This window comes from Mobula birostris, chromosome 8 (genome assembly GCF_030028105.1).
Source record: "Mobula birostris isolate sMobBir1 chromosome 8, sMobBir1.hap1, whole genome shotgun sequence".
NCBI lineage: Eukaryota > Metazoa > Chordata > Chondrichthyes > Myliobatiformes > Myliobatidae > Mobula > Mobula birostris.
The window spans coordinates 165,082,007-165,099,948 of record NC_092377.1 but is presented as its reverse complement, the minus strand read 5'-3'; the positions used below and the strand labels follow the sequence as shown (position 1 = coordinate 165,099,948).

Here is a 17,942-nt window from a genome sequence, read left to right as displayed (position 1 = left end):
GCACCAGGGATCATCGATCGGGCTTCGATTCCTGCCACTGTATGTAAGGGGTTCGTGTGTTCTCCCCAAGACCGATGGGTTTTCTCTGGGTGCTCATTCTAAGCTATTGCTCTTTTCATAAATATTTGTTCAGTGGTATAACATCCAAAAACTAAGTTCAATGGAAGAATCCACAACCTTGTGAAAACCCTAAACCTGACACAAACAATCAATGGGAAGTCCCATTTTGCCTCTCTCCAGGCCTTGATAGAGTGGATGTAGAGAGGATGTTTCCTATGCTAGGATCAGAGGGCACATCCATTTAGAACAGAGATGAGGAGGAATTTCTTTAGCCAGGGAGCGGTGAATCTGTGGAATTCATTGCCACAGGTGGCTGTGGAAGCCAAGTCATTGGGTATATTTAATGCAGAGGTTGTTAGGTTCTTGATTAGTCAGGGCATGAAGGGATACGGGAGAAGGCATGAGATTGGGGCTGGGAGGGAAATGGATGAAATGGCAGAGTAGACCCAATGGGCCAGATGGCCTAATTCTGCTCCTATATCTTATGGTTATTTAGGTTTGGGGTTGTTCCTTACTTCACAGACAAGTTATTTCATATCTTAAACCTGCATTTGAGCCATATCATAATCACGAGGACAGTTAAGGTGATACACAAGACAGACCAAATTTTTGTAGTTTGCTTTATTAGGCATCCGAAGGTTGGAGGGTTTTTTTTCATTACAACAGGGTAAAACCATACAGATTTGAATAAAATTTTTGCATTTAGACATTTCCAATGGCTGATTCATTCTCACATTTAACATGACTGTTATAAGCAAGCTGCAAGTCCATGGAGATGCATTTTATACCTGTTTCCTTTCTCAGCTTCAGGCAATTCCTCTGCAAGAAAGTTCACTGTTGTTCTTCGCACAAGCTATAAATTGCATCCTGCATTACAGTCTCTAAGGATTATTACAAGTTCATAACTTTGTTCCTCACTTCCCTTTCCAGCAAAATGACTCCTTGACGTTTTATACTTTTAAATGTACACTCTACACCCTCCCCCCGGTTCATTATTTTTGGGTTGGTTTGCAATTTGTCTCCCCATTACATAAATTTAACTTTATATTATGTAGTAATACGTTGGTTAAAAATGCCGAAAATATGAAAACATTTTCTCTACAACTCATGTTCTCAATATTACTGATTATTAATATTCATCTGTATTTGCACAGTTTGTCTTCTGCAAATTGGTTGTTTGTCTGCTTTTGTGTGTAGTTTTTCATTGATTCCATTATATTTCTTTGTACCTACTATAGGAAAATGAATATCTAGGTAGGATATGGAGACATACATACTTTGATAATAAATTTACTTTGAACTTTGAAAAATGTTTTTCTTTAGACCAGGAAGATGAATGAAAAAGACAATGTCCTGCTGGAATCTGGTATTATTCAAAGAAGATCTCGCCAACAAAAAGACTAAAGAGGCAGGCTCAAGAGAACAGCATACATGGCTCCTTTACAGGCTCTGAATTTGTGATCAGGAATTTTGAGGTGTTATATATATTTTGGCGTGTTTTCCAGAGGAATCGTAGCAGCAATGCTTTACAATAGGCTATCCAGAATATGCCTAGGTTAATGTAGCAATAGTATTGCTTGGAGAACATCACACAGATGGACTTCCTGTGAATTTCACTTTAACAGCGGGAAATAAGACTCCTAATAAGCCAATTGGATGCCCCTTCAGTCTGCCTCATTTTCATGCAACTCCTCATTTGAAACATTGTGATTGATAGTTTGTGTTTAAGGTGATAGATATTAAAATAGGGCAATTCTCAAATTAAGCTTTGAAATGACGCAAATCACCGTCCCCATTCCGCGAGCCTCAGGACTGAGGGACGTCCACTTAGAGCAGAGATGAGGGAAAATTTCTCTAGCCAGAGGGTGGTAAATCTGTGGAATGCTTTGCCACAGCCAGCTGTGCAGGCCGAGTCATTGGCTACAATGAAGGTTCTTGATTAATTAGGGCATTAAGGTCACGGGGAGAAGGCAGAAGATTGGGATAATAAATCAGCCATAATCCAATGATGGAGCAGTCTCAATGGGCTGAATGGCCTAATAACACTCCTGCCTTATGATCTCAATACAATTTCCATTCCATTCCTCATCTCACCTGCAATATTCCAAAAGCAAACTTGTACCCCCTGTGATATTACATACTGTTGCCCTGCCAAAGCCTGGAATTCCTTTTTCCTTTGCCTCTCTGTGTTTGTTGTTGTTCCTCTCCCCACTTCTTAGTACATTGGGTGGCAACCTTGCCCTTTCTTTGACATTTGTCTATTATTTTTTACGAGACTGAGTCGCTAGCTCGATGCTCAACCCTGCAGGGCTGGAAAGCATGCAAGGAGCCGGCCGGATTCGAACCGAGGCCACTCACCTTGAAGTCTGGTGCAGATGCCACTACACCACCGGACAGCTATCTGTGTTCCCCCCCCTCTTCCATTATGGGCTTTAAAACCAACTTAAAACAGATGGAGTCCCCGGCTGTGTCCTCAGATCCTGTGCGGACCAACTGATGGAAGTATTCGCAGACACCTTTAACTTTTCCCTACTCCTGTCTGTGTTTCTGACCCTCTTTAAGAAGACCACTATTCTGTCAAAGCAGAATAAGGTAACACACCCTGATAACCACCGCCCGGTGGGTTGGACACCTTCCATCATGAGATGCTACAAAAGGCTTCATGGCACATGTCACCTTCAGCCTCCCATCTAACCTCGACCCACTACTGAACACATGAACACCATCTCCCAAGCCCTACTCTGATCTCTCGAACATCTCAATGACAAAGACACCCATGTCAGATTCATTTTTATTGACTGTAGCTCCAAACAAGGTAATCTCAAAACTCAGATCTAAGACTCTGTATCCTTCCTCTGCAAATGGATCCTTGACTTCTTGACCAGCAGACCATGATCAGCAGATAGGCAGTAACACCTCCTCCACAGTTATCCTCAACACCACCGCCCCACGGGACTGTACCTTCAGCCCTTATTACCCATACATTCAAGACTGTGTGGCTGGGTTCTGCTCTGACCAGATACAAATACACCACCATACACCACCATAGTTGGCATATCCAAACCATGAAGAGACAGAGTACAGGAGGAAGATAGAAAGCCTAGTGGCATGATGTCAAGACAAGACCCTTTCCATCAATATCCACAAAATGAATGAAGGAGCTGGTCAATAACTTCAGGAAACTGGATGCAGTACACATCCCTGTTAGTATCAATGGGCTGTGAGGTGCAGATAGCTGAGAGCTTTGAGCTCCTGGGTTTAAATATTGTGAATAATTTGTCCTGGACCAGCTACGTAGATGCTACAGCCAAGAAGGCACACCAGTGTCCTCAAAAGGCTAAAGAAATGTGGCCTGTCCCCAGTGACTCTAACCATTTTTAACAGACGCACGATGAAGAAACATTCCATCCAGATGCATCACAGCTTAAGATGGCTGTTGCTATGTGCAAGACCACAAGAAATTGCAGAGAGTGCATTCAAGATGGCGGCACGTACAGTCTTACAGCTCTCCAGTCCGAGCTCTGCAATCGTGTCTTGAGCAAAGGCAATAAAGTTTTATTCTATTCTAGAGTTGTGAAGACAGCCCAGTTCACCATGGAAACCAGACTCCTCTCCATTGACTCCGACTGCACTTCCTGTGCATCAGTAAAGCAGATAAGGACCCCTCTCATGCCAGTCATTTTCTCTTCCGTCATTCCGAAGATAAAAAATGACTGAAAGCACATACAAAAGCCTCTGCTTAGGAGCACATACTACCAGGTTGAAGGAAAGCTTTATCTTTCCAACCTGGCTCTGGGTCCCCTTCTCCCTCCCTTTCTCCCATGGTCCACTCTCCTCTCCGATTAGATTCCTTCTTCTCCAGCCTTTTATCTTTCTAACCCATCTGCTTCACCTATCACCTTCTCGCTATCCTCCTTCCTCTCCCCCCACCTTTTAATTCTGACATCTTCCCACTTCCTTTCCAGTCCTGATGAAGGCCCTCAGCCTGAAACATCGACTGTTTATTCCTCTCCCTAGATGCTGCCTGACCTGCTGAGTTCCTCCAGCATTTTGTACGTGTGTTGCTTTGGATTTCCAGCATCCGCAGACTTCCTCGCGTTTAAGCTTTCTATCCTGCTGTTACCAGACTCCTGAATGAACTCTGTATCCACGAAGAATAAAAAGAACTCTGAACTCCCAATCTACCTCGCTAGAATTTCTCTGTAATGTCATATTCTGCACTCTGTTTTCCTCTGTATGACCTTGATGTATGATGTATGAGGTGTTGTCTGGATGGCACACAAACAAAAGTTTTCCCACTGTACCTCAGTACGTGTGACAATAATAAACCAGTGCCAGCTCTGTCCTCGGCCCCTACGTTGCTCTTGTCACCACTGCCGGGACACAGGGTGCTGACAGCAGCTTGCCAGATTCCTCTATCCTGGGCCGGTCTTCTATGTCTGGATGTAGCTCATCGATACATCTTCTAGGTGAAGATCCTTCCTCTCCCGGGGACGAGGTCTTTGGAGCTTCTGTTGGCGTTTCTGTAGCTCTGGGTTTTTATGGGGTGGGTTTGCTAACCCTTTGCCCAACCCCCCTCTTTTTGTTGCCGGACATCGGACCAGAGTTCCACCACGTGCTGACCTTCTATCCTACTCTGAGATCAATCTATCTCCAAGAGGACCACAACTTTGTCAAGGGGTTTGGAGGCTTGTGTGTCCTAATGACATGGAGGGCTATGTTGGTTGGAGTCAGAGCTCTTGGTAAGGTCACCCATGCCAAACAGGTCAAAGGATAGAGGCCAGACTGAGAGAAGCCCACCAGTCCTCCAGGTTTGGAGGTTCAGCTCAGGAGTTTGTCACTGACTGGCAAAAACAAATTGTTATGGAAATAGCAATGGAAGTTCCTTGCAGCTTCATGCTGCCCTAAATACCAATGACATAACAGGCAGTAACCACTACCCGCACGGTGACTTGGCTTTTGGTAATTTTTCCCTATTACTATCTCTTTGTGTGGCTCAACATTGGCTTTTTGTTGATTCACAGTGACGTCCTGATGCCTATTCATGCTGAAGCTGCTATGCAAATGGAAGATGTCATCCAAGAACATTTGAGAGTCACGAGAGAATCTGCAGTCGCAGGAAATCCTGAGCAACACACAAAAAGCACTGGAGGAAATCAGCAAGTCAGGCAGCGAATAAACATGTTTAAACATGTTTTGGGCCACAGTTCATCAGGACTGGAGAGGTAGGGGAAGAAGAAGACTGAAGAAGGAGCTGGGGGAAGGGGAGGAGTAGAAACTGGTAGGTGATAGGTGAGCCCAGGGGAGGGACTGGGTGGGTGAAGTGAGAAACTAGAATGGGATAGGCGGAAGAGGTAAAAGGCTGAGGAAAGAAATCTGATGGGAGAGGACAGTGGACAGTGGACCATGGGCGAAAGAGAAGGAGATGGATGTTGCCTGACCTGCTCAGTTCTTCTGGCATTTTTTGTGCGTTAGAGAACATCGGTTGCATTTCAAACATGACGGACGACAATACTCTGATTAGATAATCGGGTTTAACACGAAAGCATGCAAGATTATGTCCTCAGTCCTCCAATGGCCAGTGCATCTCCATCACAGCTCAGCCGCCTGCAGCTTGTCTGAGGGTATGCGATCAACTGGAAATGATCGGATTTAATACAAATCCAGGTTGGGCTGTGCTCACGATGGGTGGTTTGACAACAGGTTGCAGAAAAGGCCTAGGCACAGCTGCACATGGTGTTGGGACAGGGCTGGATTCAAAGGCCTGCCCAATTGCACATTGATGGTGAACATGCATGTAATATGCATCAATTTAAAATGCCCTTCCCAAAGCTGTCAGGTCTAAATTCCTAAACACACCCGCGACTCTAAGCCACAGGCAACAGCGTCTGATGACAACTCTGTGAAGTGCCATGAGAATTCTGTATTTAAGGCAAATATTGTGCTGTGGGAATGAGTGAATGACCTGAGGGAGGAAATGGGAACAGGAAAAGGAAGATTACATTCCCTTCCAATGCGGCTCTTTTCTAAATACTAATCCATGTTTTTAAAATATTCACATAAAATCTTATTGTAAGTACTGTCTGTAATAAATTAAGGATCAAGGATACTGTAGTTCCAAGCATTGACAATAACCTTCAGGATATTATTGTTGATGATAAAATTATAAATATATAATAATCTAAAAACAAGAATACATCTGATTTGAGAGTTAACCAGAACAAATATAAAATAATTTCAATTAATTAGAGATAACTATACCTTTGTATATGCTGAGCTTTATAGATATATAATAGGAGGATCATGTTGTAATAATCCTGACTGGCTCCTGTAAGCAGACTGCAAAATATCCTTTCTGTTCGCTAGAAACTACGTACTTGTTCTTGTTCTGGGGTGAGGTGAGGTGAGGGGAGAGGTATGAAGAGGTTGGAAGGGAACAGCTGGTTGAAGAACGGGCACCATTAATTCTTGCTCTGCATTTTTCCTGCCTTCTCATCCTTGGCAGTCTTGTCCCTCTCCGCGGCCGGCGCTTTCTCCATGCCGTCCGCTCCTGCGCTTCTCCGGAAGCCGCCGCCAGCAGTGAAGGTCTTTGTCTCAGAGAAGATGGAGGTAAAGGTAGGGATCATGAACGCGGGAGAACCGCCACCTACTGTGTTCAGCCGAGTCTCCTCTCCCTCCAGCAGTTTCCTTGAAAAGATTTAGAATATTACGTTACTAAAGTAGGATTTTTTAAAACACACAGTGGGTACATGGAACACATTGGCAGCGGTGGTGGTAATGGCAGAAAGGGACATTTAAGGGGCTCTTAATAGGCACATTTGGTCATTTGTATGTGATTGATCGATGTTATTGTGTTCTTTGTTTCCCTGTGAATGCCTGCAGGAAAATGAATCTCAAGATGGTTAATGGTGATATACGTACTTTGATAATAAATGTACTTTGAAGTTTGAACATGGATGATAGAAAAATGGAAGGCTATGTGGGAGGAAAGGGTTCCATTGATCTTAGAGTGGGTTAGAAGTTGGCAAAACATTATGGGCCGAAGAGTCTGTACTGGGCAATAATGTTCCATGTTCTATTCTGGTTTTTATATGGGTTTGGGGGTGGAAAATTAATTTCATTTTTTTCTGATACATAGGCTAGCAAAACCAGTACTTTCAGACCCAATTTGTAACTCAAATTCTATATGGGAACTTGAATATTTGGTTAAGTCTATTTTTAAAGTGTGATTTCACATAAAACACTTTTCAGTAATCTAAGCATTTAAATAAGTAAATTCAACCAAATTTCAAGTCTCACCCACCTGCCTTTCTCCACGCTCCACACCACCCCTCCCCAACCGGGCTCTTCTTCCTACTCCTACTGCATGGGAGGAAAGTGCACTGCAGAATGCTGTGGACTTAGTCAGCTCCATCATGGGTACTAGCCTCCATAGTATCCAGGACATCTTCAATGAGCGATGCCTCAAAGAGGTCATTAAGGACCCCCATCACCCAGGTCATGCCTTGTTCTCATTGCTACCATCAGGTAGGAGGTACAGGAGCCCGAAGGCACACACTCAGTGATTCAGGAACAGCTTCTTCCCCTCTGTCATCCGATTTCTAAATGGACACTGAGCCCATGAACATTACCTCACTACTTTCTTATTTCTATTTTTTGCATTACTTATTTAACTATAGTAACTCACATGTTTTCCTCTCTGTTGTAATGTATTACACTGCACGCTGCCACAAATTTCACCACGTGTGCCGGTGAGGTTAAACCTGATTCTGATTCCTCACCACTCCTCAGTTCACCTATCACCTAAGCCCCCTGACTCACCCCCACCACCCCCGCTCCTTATAGTGGCCATCCTTGCTCTTCAATCTCAACATTGATGCAGGAATATCAGCAATTCCTTTCTCCCCACAGATAGTGCACCTCCTGCCAAATCCCTCCGACCATTTGAATTTAGCACAAAGCACGTTTCTTGTCTACCAATAACTATTAAACTTACTACAATGATGATCAAGAAGCATTGAGCAAATTATTTCACTGATCGTATTGTAGAACTGGCTCTACAATAACGTTCGTTGTTCTTGATGAGAAATTTGAAATACTCTTTTAAGATTTGATCAAATTAATTGTAAAACATTAATGAATATTGACTTATTGCCTCCAGAAGTTTTCAACTACTCTGTTAAAAACCATAAGATACAAGTGCAGAAGTAGGCCATTCAGCCCATTGAATCTGCTCTGCCATTCTATCATGGCTGACTTACTATCCCCCCAACCCCTCTGCCTCCTCCTGTACCTTTGACATCCATACTAATCAAGAAACTGCCAGCCTCTGCTTTATATGTACCCAATAACCTGGTCTCCATATCCATCCATGGCATTGAATTCCACAGATTCAGTACCCTCTGGCTAAAGAAATACCTTCATCCCTGTTCTAAAGGGACGTTCTTGTCCATGGATGGGTTTGCTAAACAAATTTTCAGTAAATGCTTCTGTGAGAGTTAGCAGGCTGGGATAATTAGCACACCAAGACATCGTTACAAAGTAGGCCTTTACCTATATGCAGCTATTTCGATGTCCAGGGCCATTTTGACGTTGAGCAAATCTTGGTACTCTCTCAGATGCTGAGACATTTCACTCTTAGTGGATTGCAAAGCATTTTCAAGTTGATTGATGGTCTCCTGTTGAAGTTAAAAGAAGTACAATCAGGTTTTTAGTTTAACAGCTTTTAGTCTTCCACACCTGCTAAAGGCAAATTGGAAATCATTGTATAGGCTATCACCATATGGCTGAAGACCCGTCTTTAATCGAGATAAAACTCTAGTCAAAATGTTTCAGTAAAAGCTAAACGCTCTTTAGGTATATAAAGGGTAAAAGAGAGTTGAGGGTAGATATAGGACCAATAGAAAATGTCGCTGGAGATTTGGGACTTGGGAGTCCTTGTGCAGGATACCCTAAAGGTTAACCTCCAGGTTGAGTCAATTGTGAAGAAGGCGAATGTAATATTGGCATTCGTTTTTAGAGGTATAGAATATAAGAGCAGCTATGTGATGTTAAGGCTCTATAAGGCACTTGTGAGACCACACTTGGAGCGTTGTGTGCAGTTTTGGGCTCCTTATTTTAGAAAGGATAAACTGACCTTGGAGAGAGTTCAGAGAAGATTCACAAGACTGATTCCAGGAATGAAAAGGTTACTGTATGAGGAACGTCTGGCAGCTCTTGGGCTGTATTCCCTGAAGTTCAGGAGAATGAAGGGTGATCTCACAGAAACATTCCGAATGTTAAAAGGCCTGAACAGATTAGATATGGCAAAGTTATTTCTCACGGTAGGGGAGTCTAGGACAAGAAAGTACAACTTCAGGTTTGAAGGACGTCCATTTAGAACAGAGATGTGGAGAAATTACTTTAGTCAGAGGGTGGTAAATCTGTGGAATTTGTTGCCACGAGCGGCTGTGGAGGCCAAGTCATTGGGTGAATTTCAGGCAGAAATAGATAGGTTCTTGATTAGCCAGGGCATCAAAGGGTATGGAGAGAAGGCAGGGGGGTGGGAATGACTGGAAGAATTGGATCAGCCCATGATTGAATGGCAGAGCAGACTCGATGGGCCAAATGGTCTACTTCTGCTCCTATACATTATGGTCTTCAAATGTACAGTCTTGGCAGAGATTCATCCTTAACTAAATACAAGCATTAAAAGATTCTATATCTGTCATATCCAAACATTGAAAAATCAGTTGGGTCAATGACCAACAGAGTACAAAGATGCGCTGGCAAACCTGCAAATATCGCCAAGCTTCCGGTGCCAACAGACCATGCCCACAAGTTACTAATCCTAACCCACACATCTTTGGAATGTGGGAGGAAACCCATGTGGTTATGGGGACAGCGTACAGACCCCTTACAGGATTGATGGGAATTGAATCACAGTGTGATTGCTGTAAAGAGTTGCACTAACCGCTACACTATCGTGCTGCCCTCTCTATTTTGCTCAAATTACATAAAATATTTAGCACAGAAATATTCAGCACAACCACACTATGGTGCATTTGAGAATTGTTCCATCCTTCCTCAATTAATTTTCTCAAAATAATTTCCGTTCCTGTTAATCTTACCCATATTGTGAGCACTTACCAATTCCAAGTTCAAAATAAAATTTATTATCACAGTATAATGGTAACTGTAACAGGATCAATGAAAGATCAACCAGAGTGCAGGAGACAACAAACTGTGCAAATGCAAGTATAAATAAATAGCAATAAATAACAAGAACATGAGATAACAAGACAGAGAATCCTTAAAGTGAGATCATTGGTTTGGCCACTACAACTATACCTATACAAAGACTGATATCAGATTTGCAACCTCGATTTACCAGTGACTAGGTGATCCAGATCCTTTTGAATATACAATGTAATGGACATCGAGAACTGTGCAAAAGTCTTAGGCAAACATATATAGCTATGCTATTTAAGAATTCAGCAATTTTATGTATTGCGCTGTTCTGTGCCACAAAACAAAACAAATTTCATGACATATGTGAGTGATGATAAACCTGATTCTGATCTGGGTCTCTATTGTGGACTGAGAGTGGGAAGGGGGCAGGGAGAGGGGAATCATGGCTGGGAAAAGGGGAAGGGAGAGGGGAGGGAGCGGGAAGCACCAGAGAGACATTCTGTAGTGATCAATAAACCAATTGTTTGGAATCAAATGACCTTGCCTGGTGTCTCAAGGGTGGGTGTGTCTGCATCCACGCCAACCCCCACCCCGGCACTTCTCCTCTGCCACTTGTCCCACACCCCTCCCATGACGCTTCACCCTCATCATTCCCAACATCCTTTGCTTTTCCTGCCAGATTTACACACTTGCTGTCCGCTCCATATTGACAACTACAGTACTGTGCAGAAATCTTAGGCACCCTAACCATTTATATGTGCCTAAGATTTTTGCACAGTGCTATGAAAACTGAGCTTAAATTGAGTTGTGTAGTGTAGTAGTTAGTAAAATGCTACCACAGCCCAGCAACCTGGATTCAGTCCCGCTGCTGTCTATCAGGAGTTTGAATGTTCTCCCCGTGACCAAGTGTGGGTTTCCTCCGAGTGCTCTGGTTTCCTCCCACATTCCAAAGATACATAGGTTAGTAGGTTAACTGGTCACATGGGTGTAATTGGGCGGTGCAGTACAAAGTGTTCACCTCGGTACTTACACCCGTATGTATGGTGTTTACTCCAGTGAAACAAAAACCTACAAATTAATTCTAAATCTCGGTGGATCATTGATACATTATGGAATGTACAAGGCCTGCACTTTAACTGAAACAGTGTACTTTAACTGCACTGCAGTCTGTGATAAACAGTAACCATAAAGCCACAGAGGAGATATTGGGACATGAAAGGTATATTTTAAGAAACAAGACCACATGACCAAAAGATACAGGAGCAGAGTTAGGCCATTTGGCCCATTGAGTCTGCTCTGCCATTTGATCATGGGTGATTAATTTCCCTCTCAGACCCAATCTCCTGTCTTCTCCCCATAACCTTTCATGCCCTGATTAATCAAGAATTTATCCTGAAATATACTCAATGACTTGGCCTCCACAGCCATCTGTGGCAATGAATTCCACAGATTCACCACTCTCTGGCTAAACAAATTCCTCCTCATTTCTCTTCTAAATGGATGTCCCTCTATTCTGAGGTTGTGTTCTCTGGTTCTAGACTCCCCACCATAGCGAATATCCTCTCCACATCCACTCTGTCGAAGCCTTTCAACGTTCAATGAGGTCCCCCTCCTCATTCTTCTGAATTCCAGTGAGTACAGGCCTGGAGTCTGTACTCAGAGTTTTAGAGGGGAAAAGATCAGGGCACTTGTTAAGGCTTTGCTCTTTGGAATGAAGGAGGATTAGAGGTGACTTGATAGAGGTGCACAAGATGATAAGAGGCATAGATAAAGTGGATAGCTGGCGCCTTTTTCACAGGTCAGCAAAGGCTGATACAAAAGGGCATCATTTTGACGTGATTCGATGAAAGCATAGGTGCATATCAGAAGTAGTTTTTTGAAAAAAAGAGTGGTGGGCGCATGGAACGTGTTGCCAGGGGTGATGGTAGAGGCAAGTACATCAGAGATATTTAAGAGACTCTTAGATAGGTACATGGATGATAGAAAAATTGAAGTTTTTGTGAGATGGAAGATTATGTGAGAGGGAAGGGTTAGAATGATCTTGGAGTAGGTTAAATAAAAGGTTAGTACAACATTGTGGGCTGACGGGCCTGTACTGTTCTATATTTAAAAGGTGTCTAGTGCATTGAGGGCTCTGGAAAGTGAAGGGAGACGGACCGTTGCCATAGCCTCCGGAAACGGGGAGAGGGATGATCTATAGGGTCTATAGAGGTAGAACTATGTCAGAGTCATTTTGATGTGAGACACCGAGGGAAGTGTTGCCATTTGGCTGGATGAATATTGAGCGTCTACCTGCATGTTATTGATCTCCTCGTTGTGTCTCTCCTCCATCTCCTGCATTTGCTTCTCTAGAGATTCATTGGTGCTTTTGACAGCTTCAATTTCAATGTTTCTCGACTGCAGCTGGCGCCGGTACTCTGAAATCTCCTCCTTGGCTGCCCGGGCAGCCTCGTTGCCACGCGCTGCGTTCTCCGTGAAGTTGGCGAACTTTGACTTGTACCACTCTTCTGCTGTTTGCTGGTTCTTTAATGCTATCATCTCATACTGGGATCTGATTTCCTTCAGAGCGGCCGTCAGATCCGGCTTGCTCACGTCGACCTCCACTGACACCTAGCAGGAGGCAAGGTCATTGATTAAGGTCAGAACACAAAGTCACAGGACTTTGAAGCACAAATCACTAGACCATTTTAACAATGGTGATACAGTACTGTGCAAAGTCTTACGCATGTATAGCTAGGGCACCGAAGACTTTTGCACAGTACTGTAGTAATTTTATGTACTGTATTGCACTGTATTGCTGCCACAAAATAAAAACAAATTTCATGACATATTTGAGTGATGATAAACCTGATTTTGATTTGAGTCTCTATTGTGGACTGAGAGTGGGAAATGGGACAGGGAGAGGGGAATCATGTTTGGGAAAAGGGGAAGGGAGGGAGAGGGAGCGGGAAACACCAGAGAGACATTCTGTAACGATCAATAAACCAATTGTTTGGAATCAAATGACCTTACCTGGTGTCTCAGGGCAGGGTGTGTCTGCACCCAAGCCAACCCCTCCCCCTCGCCCCTGGTACTCATTTTCTGCCACCTGTTCGCGACCCCTTCCGCGGTATTCCACCCTCACCATTCCCAATACCTTTCGTTCCCACAAGATTTACAAATGCGCTGTCTGCTTCACGTTGACGATACAGTACTGTGCAAAAGTCTTAGGCACCCTGGCTATATAGATGTTCCTAGGACCTTTGTACAGTACCATGGGTCCACTGGAAGAGTGTGTTTTGCCTGGCCTGCAGAGATTTTACCTGGAGCATGAAATGTACAGCTGTTTGCACACCCAGATCCAAATTGAAACCAGGACTAAAGCACCAGGATGTGATCGCATGGCCCTAATCACTGACTGTAAACACTGTGAATAATGTTAAATTACAGTATTCTAATGTTGTGAAATGTTCCAACGTGAGAGGTGTGCAAGATGATCGAGTAGACAGCCAAGAGGATCTCCCAGCCCCACTTACCCCCCAGACGGAAATGACTAATACTAAGGGGCATAATTTTAAGGTGATTGGAGGAAAGTATAGGGGGAAATCAGAAGTAAGTTTTTTTTTACTCAGAGTGTGGTGGGCGCATGGAACACACTGCTCCAGGGGCTGATAGAGGCAGACACGTTAGGGACATTTAAGAGACTCCTAGGCAAATGGATGAAAGTAAAGTGGAGGGCTATGCGGAAGGGAGGGGTTAGATTGATCTTACAGTCGGTTAAATGATTGGCACAACCGTGTGGGCCGAAGGATTGAATCTTCCAACCAATACAAACAGATGATAAATCAAAATTTCTTCTGATGTTGCAAGAGGAATATTGATCAAAATTCCAGATAATGCTCCTGAACAATACTATGTTTGTTTCAAACCATTAACCCTTTGCACCAGAGAGTCCAGGTAGGAACTTGGTTTCTCACAGCAAATCAAGGACATTCACAACACGCTGGAGAAACTCAGCAGGTTGGGCAGCATCTGTGGAAACGATGAGTCGACGTTTCAGGCTGGAACCCTTTGTTAGGACTGTAGAGAGAAGGGGCAGAGGCCCTATAAAGAAGGTGGGAGGAGGGTGGGAAGGAGAAGGCTGGTAGGTTCCAGGTGAAAAACCAGTAAGGGGAAAGATAAAGGGGTGGGGGAGGGGAAGCAGGGAGGTGATAGGCAGGAAAGGTGAAGAAGGAATAGGGGAAAACACAATGGGTAGTAGAAGGAGGTGGAACCATGAGGGAGGTGATAGGCAGCTGGGGGAGGGGGCAGAGTGACATAGGGATAGGGGAAGGGAGGGGGAGGGAATTGCCCGTGTCCTAAAAGACGAGGTAGCCCCACCGTAAGCTACACTCATTTAGCTGGCTCCAAACCAAATTATATTCTCCTGATTCTACTTCAATGACTACGATTTGTACTATAGTAATGGGAGGCGGGGTGGAGACATGTCTGTATCAAAGGAGGTGTGAGCTGCTCCTCCCTCCGCCAGCCTGCAGGTCACCCTCCAGTGAGGTGTAGCACCTGATTAGCCCCCCCCCCCCCCGGATCAGGGTCAGGTGAAGCCACTGGAGCAGCCTGACCTGCTGAGTTCCTCCAACGTTTTGTGGGCGTTGCCCTGAATTTTCAGCATCTGCAGACTTTCTCGTGTTTATAAAACTACTCATTTTAGAGAGAAAAAAAATAGACGGCCGTTCGTATAATCGTAGCAAAAGGAAGAGATGCATTGAGATCGTCCCGACAAGTTGCATCTCCGTCGGGGATGGGAGCGGCAGATCATCGGACAGGAAGCCCCAACGAAGGACTGTGAGGATCGCTGAGAGGATCATAGGGGTCTCCCTAGTATCCATCGGGGACATTTATCAGGAGCACTGCGAATGCAGGGCCCTTAGTATTATGAAGGATCCCACCCATCCATCCAGCATCCTCTTTGTCTTTCCACCACCGGTGCATAAAAACAAGGCTGGGAAACAACTTCTTCCCCCAGGTCATTAGGCTTTTGAACCCCCTCCCCCCCCGCTACATCGCATTCGAAGTGTCGCCGGATAATCTGTTCCGTACCTTACAATATTTAAGTTTACTTTGTCATTTTTGCGTGATTCATCTGTAGATTTTATTTTCTTACCTTCATAAGTTAAAAGTGTACTGCTGTGCTTTACACTCTGGTCTGGATTAATATACACATGTATATAGTTAAATGACATTAAACTTGACTTGAGAATAAACCAATTAAACATATCTCACAAGAAATTAACCGTTGTTTTGATGCCACTGGAACGGGGTGCAAACGAGGGAGCCGAGAAAAGTCGATGTAATTCATTCAAATCATTAATTCTGCCCCTCATTAGAATCAATACTTGGAGTGTATTTTTTTCGGTCTAAAAGATAGTGAATGCGAAGCGCAGAATTGATTTTTAACCAAACAGCGCCTGGACCACAGCCAGCCGCTCTGGCGCACCGATCCGCAGCCCAGTGCGGCCGTGTTTCAGTCGAGAAGGTGACCGAATCCTCATCGATCAACGAAAGGGCGCACGGACGGAGATTCTAAACACAAAGAGATTCTGCAGATGCTGGAAACCCGGAGCAACACACACACAAAATACTGGAGAAACAGCAGGTCAGCATCTATGGAGAGGAATAAACTGTCCACGTTTCAGGCCGAAATACGCAATCGGGACCCCGCTTTACCGCGTCCTGCCGGGGTATGATGCTTGGTACAATTCGTTAAACATACTCAGCCAGCGTTTTTTATTTCAGAGTCGCGTGGACACAGGAAATATCAGCCCTGCCATAAAATGTTTGTACAAATAGCGACCTGACAGCTAATTTTCCGTGCACACCCCGTGTCCCTTAGTAAAAATCTACCCATCTCCGTATCGAATGTGAAGATCAGAAACCTGCAGAAATAAAAAACAGAAAACGTTGGAAACATTCAGTCAGGAAGGCAGCATCTGTGGAAAGAGAAACGGTTAAGGTTTCTGGTCCGTCCCTCCCCCCCATCTCCTTCACGGGCAATAGCCTCCCCTCACCTACCCCCAGCATCCAGGACGTGCCCTCTTCTCATTGCTACCCAGGGAGGAGGTACAAAGCCTGAAGACGCACACTAGGTGTTTTAGAAACAGCTTCCATCAGATTTCTGAACGGACAATATTTTGCCCCCTTTTAAACTATTATGTATATACACTTTCCTTACTGTAATGTATAATATAGTTATGTGTTGCACTGTCACGCTGTAGCAAAACAGCACATTTCACGACATATGCCAGTTATAATAATGTAGACGCAGGCACACCAGATGCTGCTGAACTCGGCGGTCCGGCAGCATCTGTGGAGGGAAGTGGGCTTGAATATACCAGCTTCGCTGCCCAGTCGGGGGCACTTTCCGCATCCTTGCGCGCTCTACCTGGCTGGCCTGCAGGGCGGCTTGTAAGTCGGCCACATCCTCCTGGTGGATTTTCTTCATGAACGCTATCTCATCCAGGAGGGACTCGATCTTCTTCTCCTGCTCCAACCTGGCCAAGGTGGCGTCGCTCAGGTCCTTCCTGTGCGCCTTCAGCGTGGCCTCGGCTTGCTTCCGCAGCTGGAGCTCTTCGTCGTACTTGTCCCTCAGCTTGTCGAGGCAGCTGGCCAGCTGCTCGCACTCGAGCCGCAGCTGGCTCCGTTCGTGGCTCAGCTCCTCCACCCGGGTGCGCAGGTCGCGGATCTCCTGCTCGTAGACCTGGTTCAGGCGGGATGGCTCGGTTTGCTTCTGCCGCAGCACCGCCACCTCAGCCTCCAGCACCTTGTTCTGCTGCTCCAGCTGGTGCACCTTGTCGATGTAGGTGACGAAGCGGTCGTTCAGCCCCTGGAGCTGCTCCTTCTCGTTGGTCCTGATGATCTTGAACTCGTTGTTGACCGCCGTGCATTGGGACAGGTCGAACGAGTCGGGGGAAGAAGGGTAGCGGCTAGCTCTCTTGTAAGAGAAAGGGGAGAGGCTCCTCGACACGGACACCTTCGTCACCGAGCTCCGGGACGGGCTGCTGGATGTCAACCGACTGGACAACCGAAAGCAGTCCCCGAAACCCTTACGGTAGGGTCCATGGTAAAAGTCGGCGGTGTAGCTCATCTCGGGGATCAGGCTGCGGACTCTCGCCCTGCGTCGAATGAACAAAGGCGCCTCTGCAAAGCCTCCCTTTAGTACCCGGCATGTGAGCGGACACAGCGAATCCGCAGCGCCCAGCACCCCATTCGGCCCCTCCCTTGCTACGAGCCTCCGAGGCTTACCGTCCCTCCTTGCAACCAAATCACGTCGTGCCTGACTTCAGCAGAAAATGTACGCAATTTTGTTAATGTTTAATACGCGAAGGGCTGACTCTTAACAGGCGGGGGAACAAAATTATCTGAGGCACATCTACAGATTTTAAACATCTCCCCCCACCCCCCAGAAAGATCTTGGTGTTATTTCATGTGGTACACCAGAAGTGAAAACGTGAAATAACTGATCCGCCGCCACAATCGGTCTGTCCATTTCCAACCTTCAAATCACTGAAGCGTGAAAATCTGTCTGTCCCTGTCCTTATTTTCCATACGCGTGGATATTATTGTCTAGAAATAAGCGAACTGCCCGACACAATGTCATACACAACGAGGGTGGACTTACACCTTTTCTGATAGCGCCTGGAACAATTTGTCAGAACTAAAATTAACTATTTTTCCAT

The 17,942-nt window shown here is 45.1% G+C and overlaps 1 protein-coding gene across 1 annotated transcript; it reads right to left on the bottom strand.

The window, feature by feature from the left end:
* Nucleotides 1–683: 683 nt before the first annotated feature.
* LOC140201927 (low molecular weight neuronal intermediate filament-like) lies at nucleotides 684–17,433 on the bottom strand. Its single transcript, XM_072266741.1, has 4 exons — nucleotides 16,649–17,433; nucleotides 12,523–12,840; nucleotides 8,614–8,738; nucleotides 684–6,747 (listed from the first exon to the last, which is right to left on the bottom strand). The coding sequence occupies exons 1-4, from the start codon at nucleotides 17,348–17,350 to the stop codon at nucleotides 6,522–6,524; spliced, it is 1,371 nt and encodes a 456-aa protein (XP_072122842.1). The 5' UTR covers nucleotides 17,351–17,433; the 3' UTR covers nucleotides 684–6,521.
* Nucleotides 17,434–17,942: the final 509 nt, after the last annotated feature.

Excerpts from the sequence above, each read along its gene's own strand:
- LOC140201927 (XM_072266741.1), bottom strand. The coding sequence starts at position 17,350 with ATGAGCTACACCGCCGACTTTTACCATGGACCCTACCGTAAGGGTTTC. Across the intron at positions 8,739-12,522 it reads AGGAGATCAATAACATGCAG|GAGACCATCAATCAACTTGA; the intron begins GTAGACGCTCAA and ends TAACTTCAACAG. Across the intron at positions 6,748-8,613 it reads ATCGAAATAGCTGCATATAG|GAAACTGCTGGAGGGAGAGG; the intron begins GTAAAGGCCTAC and ends AATCTTTTCAAG.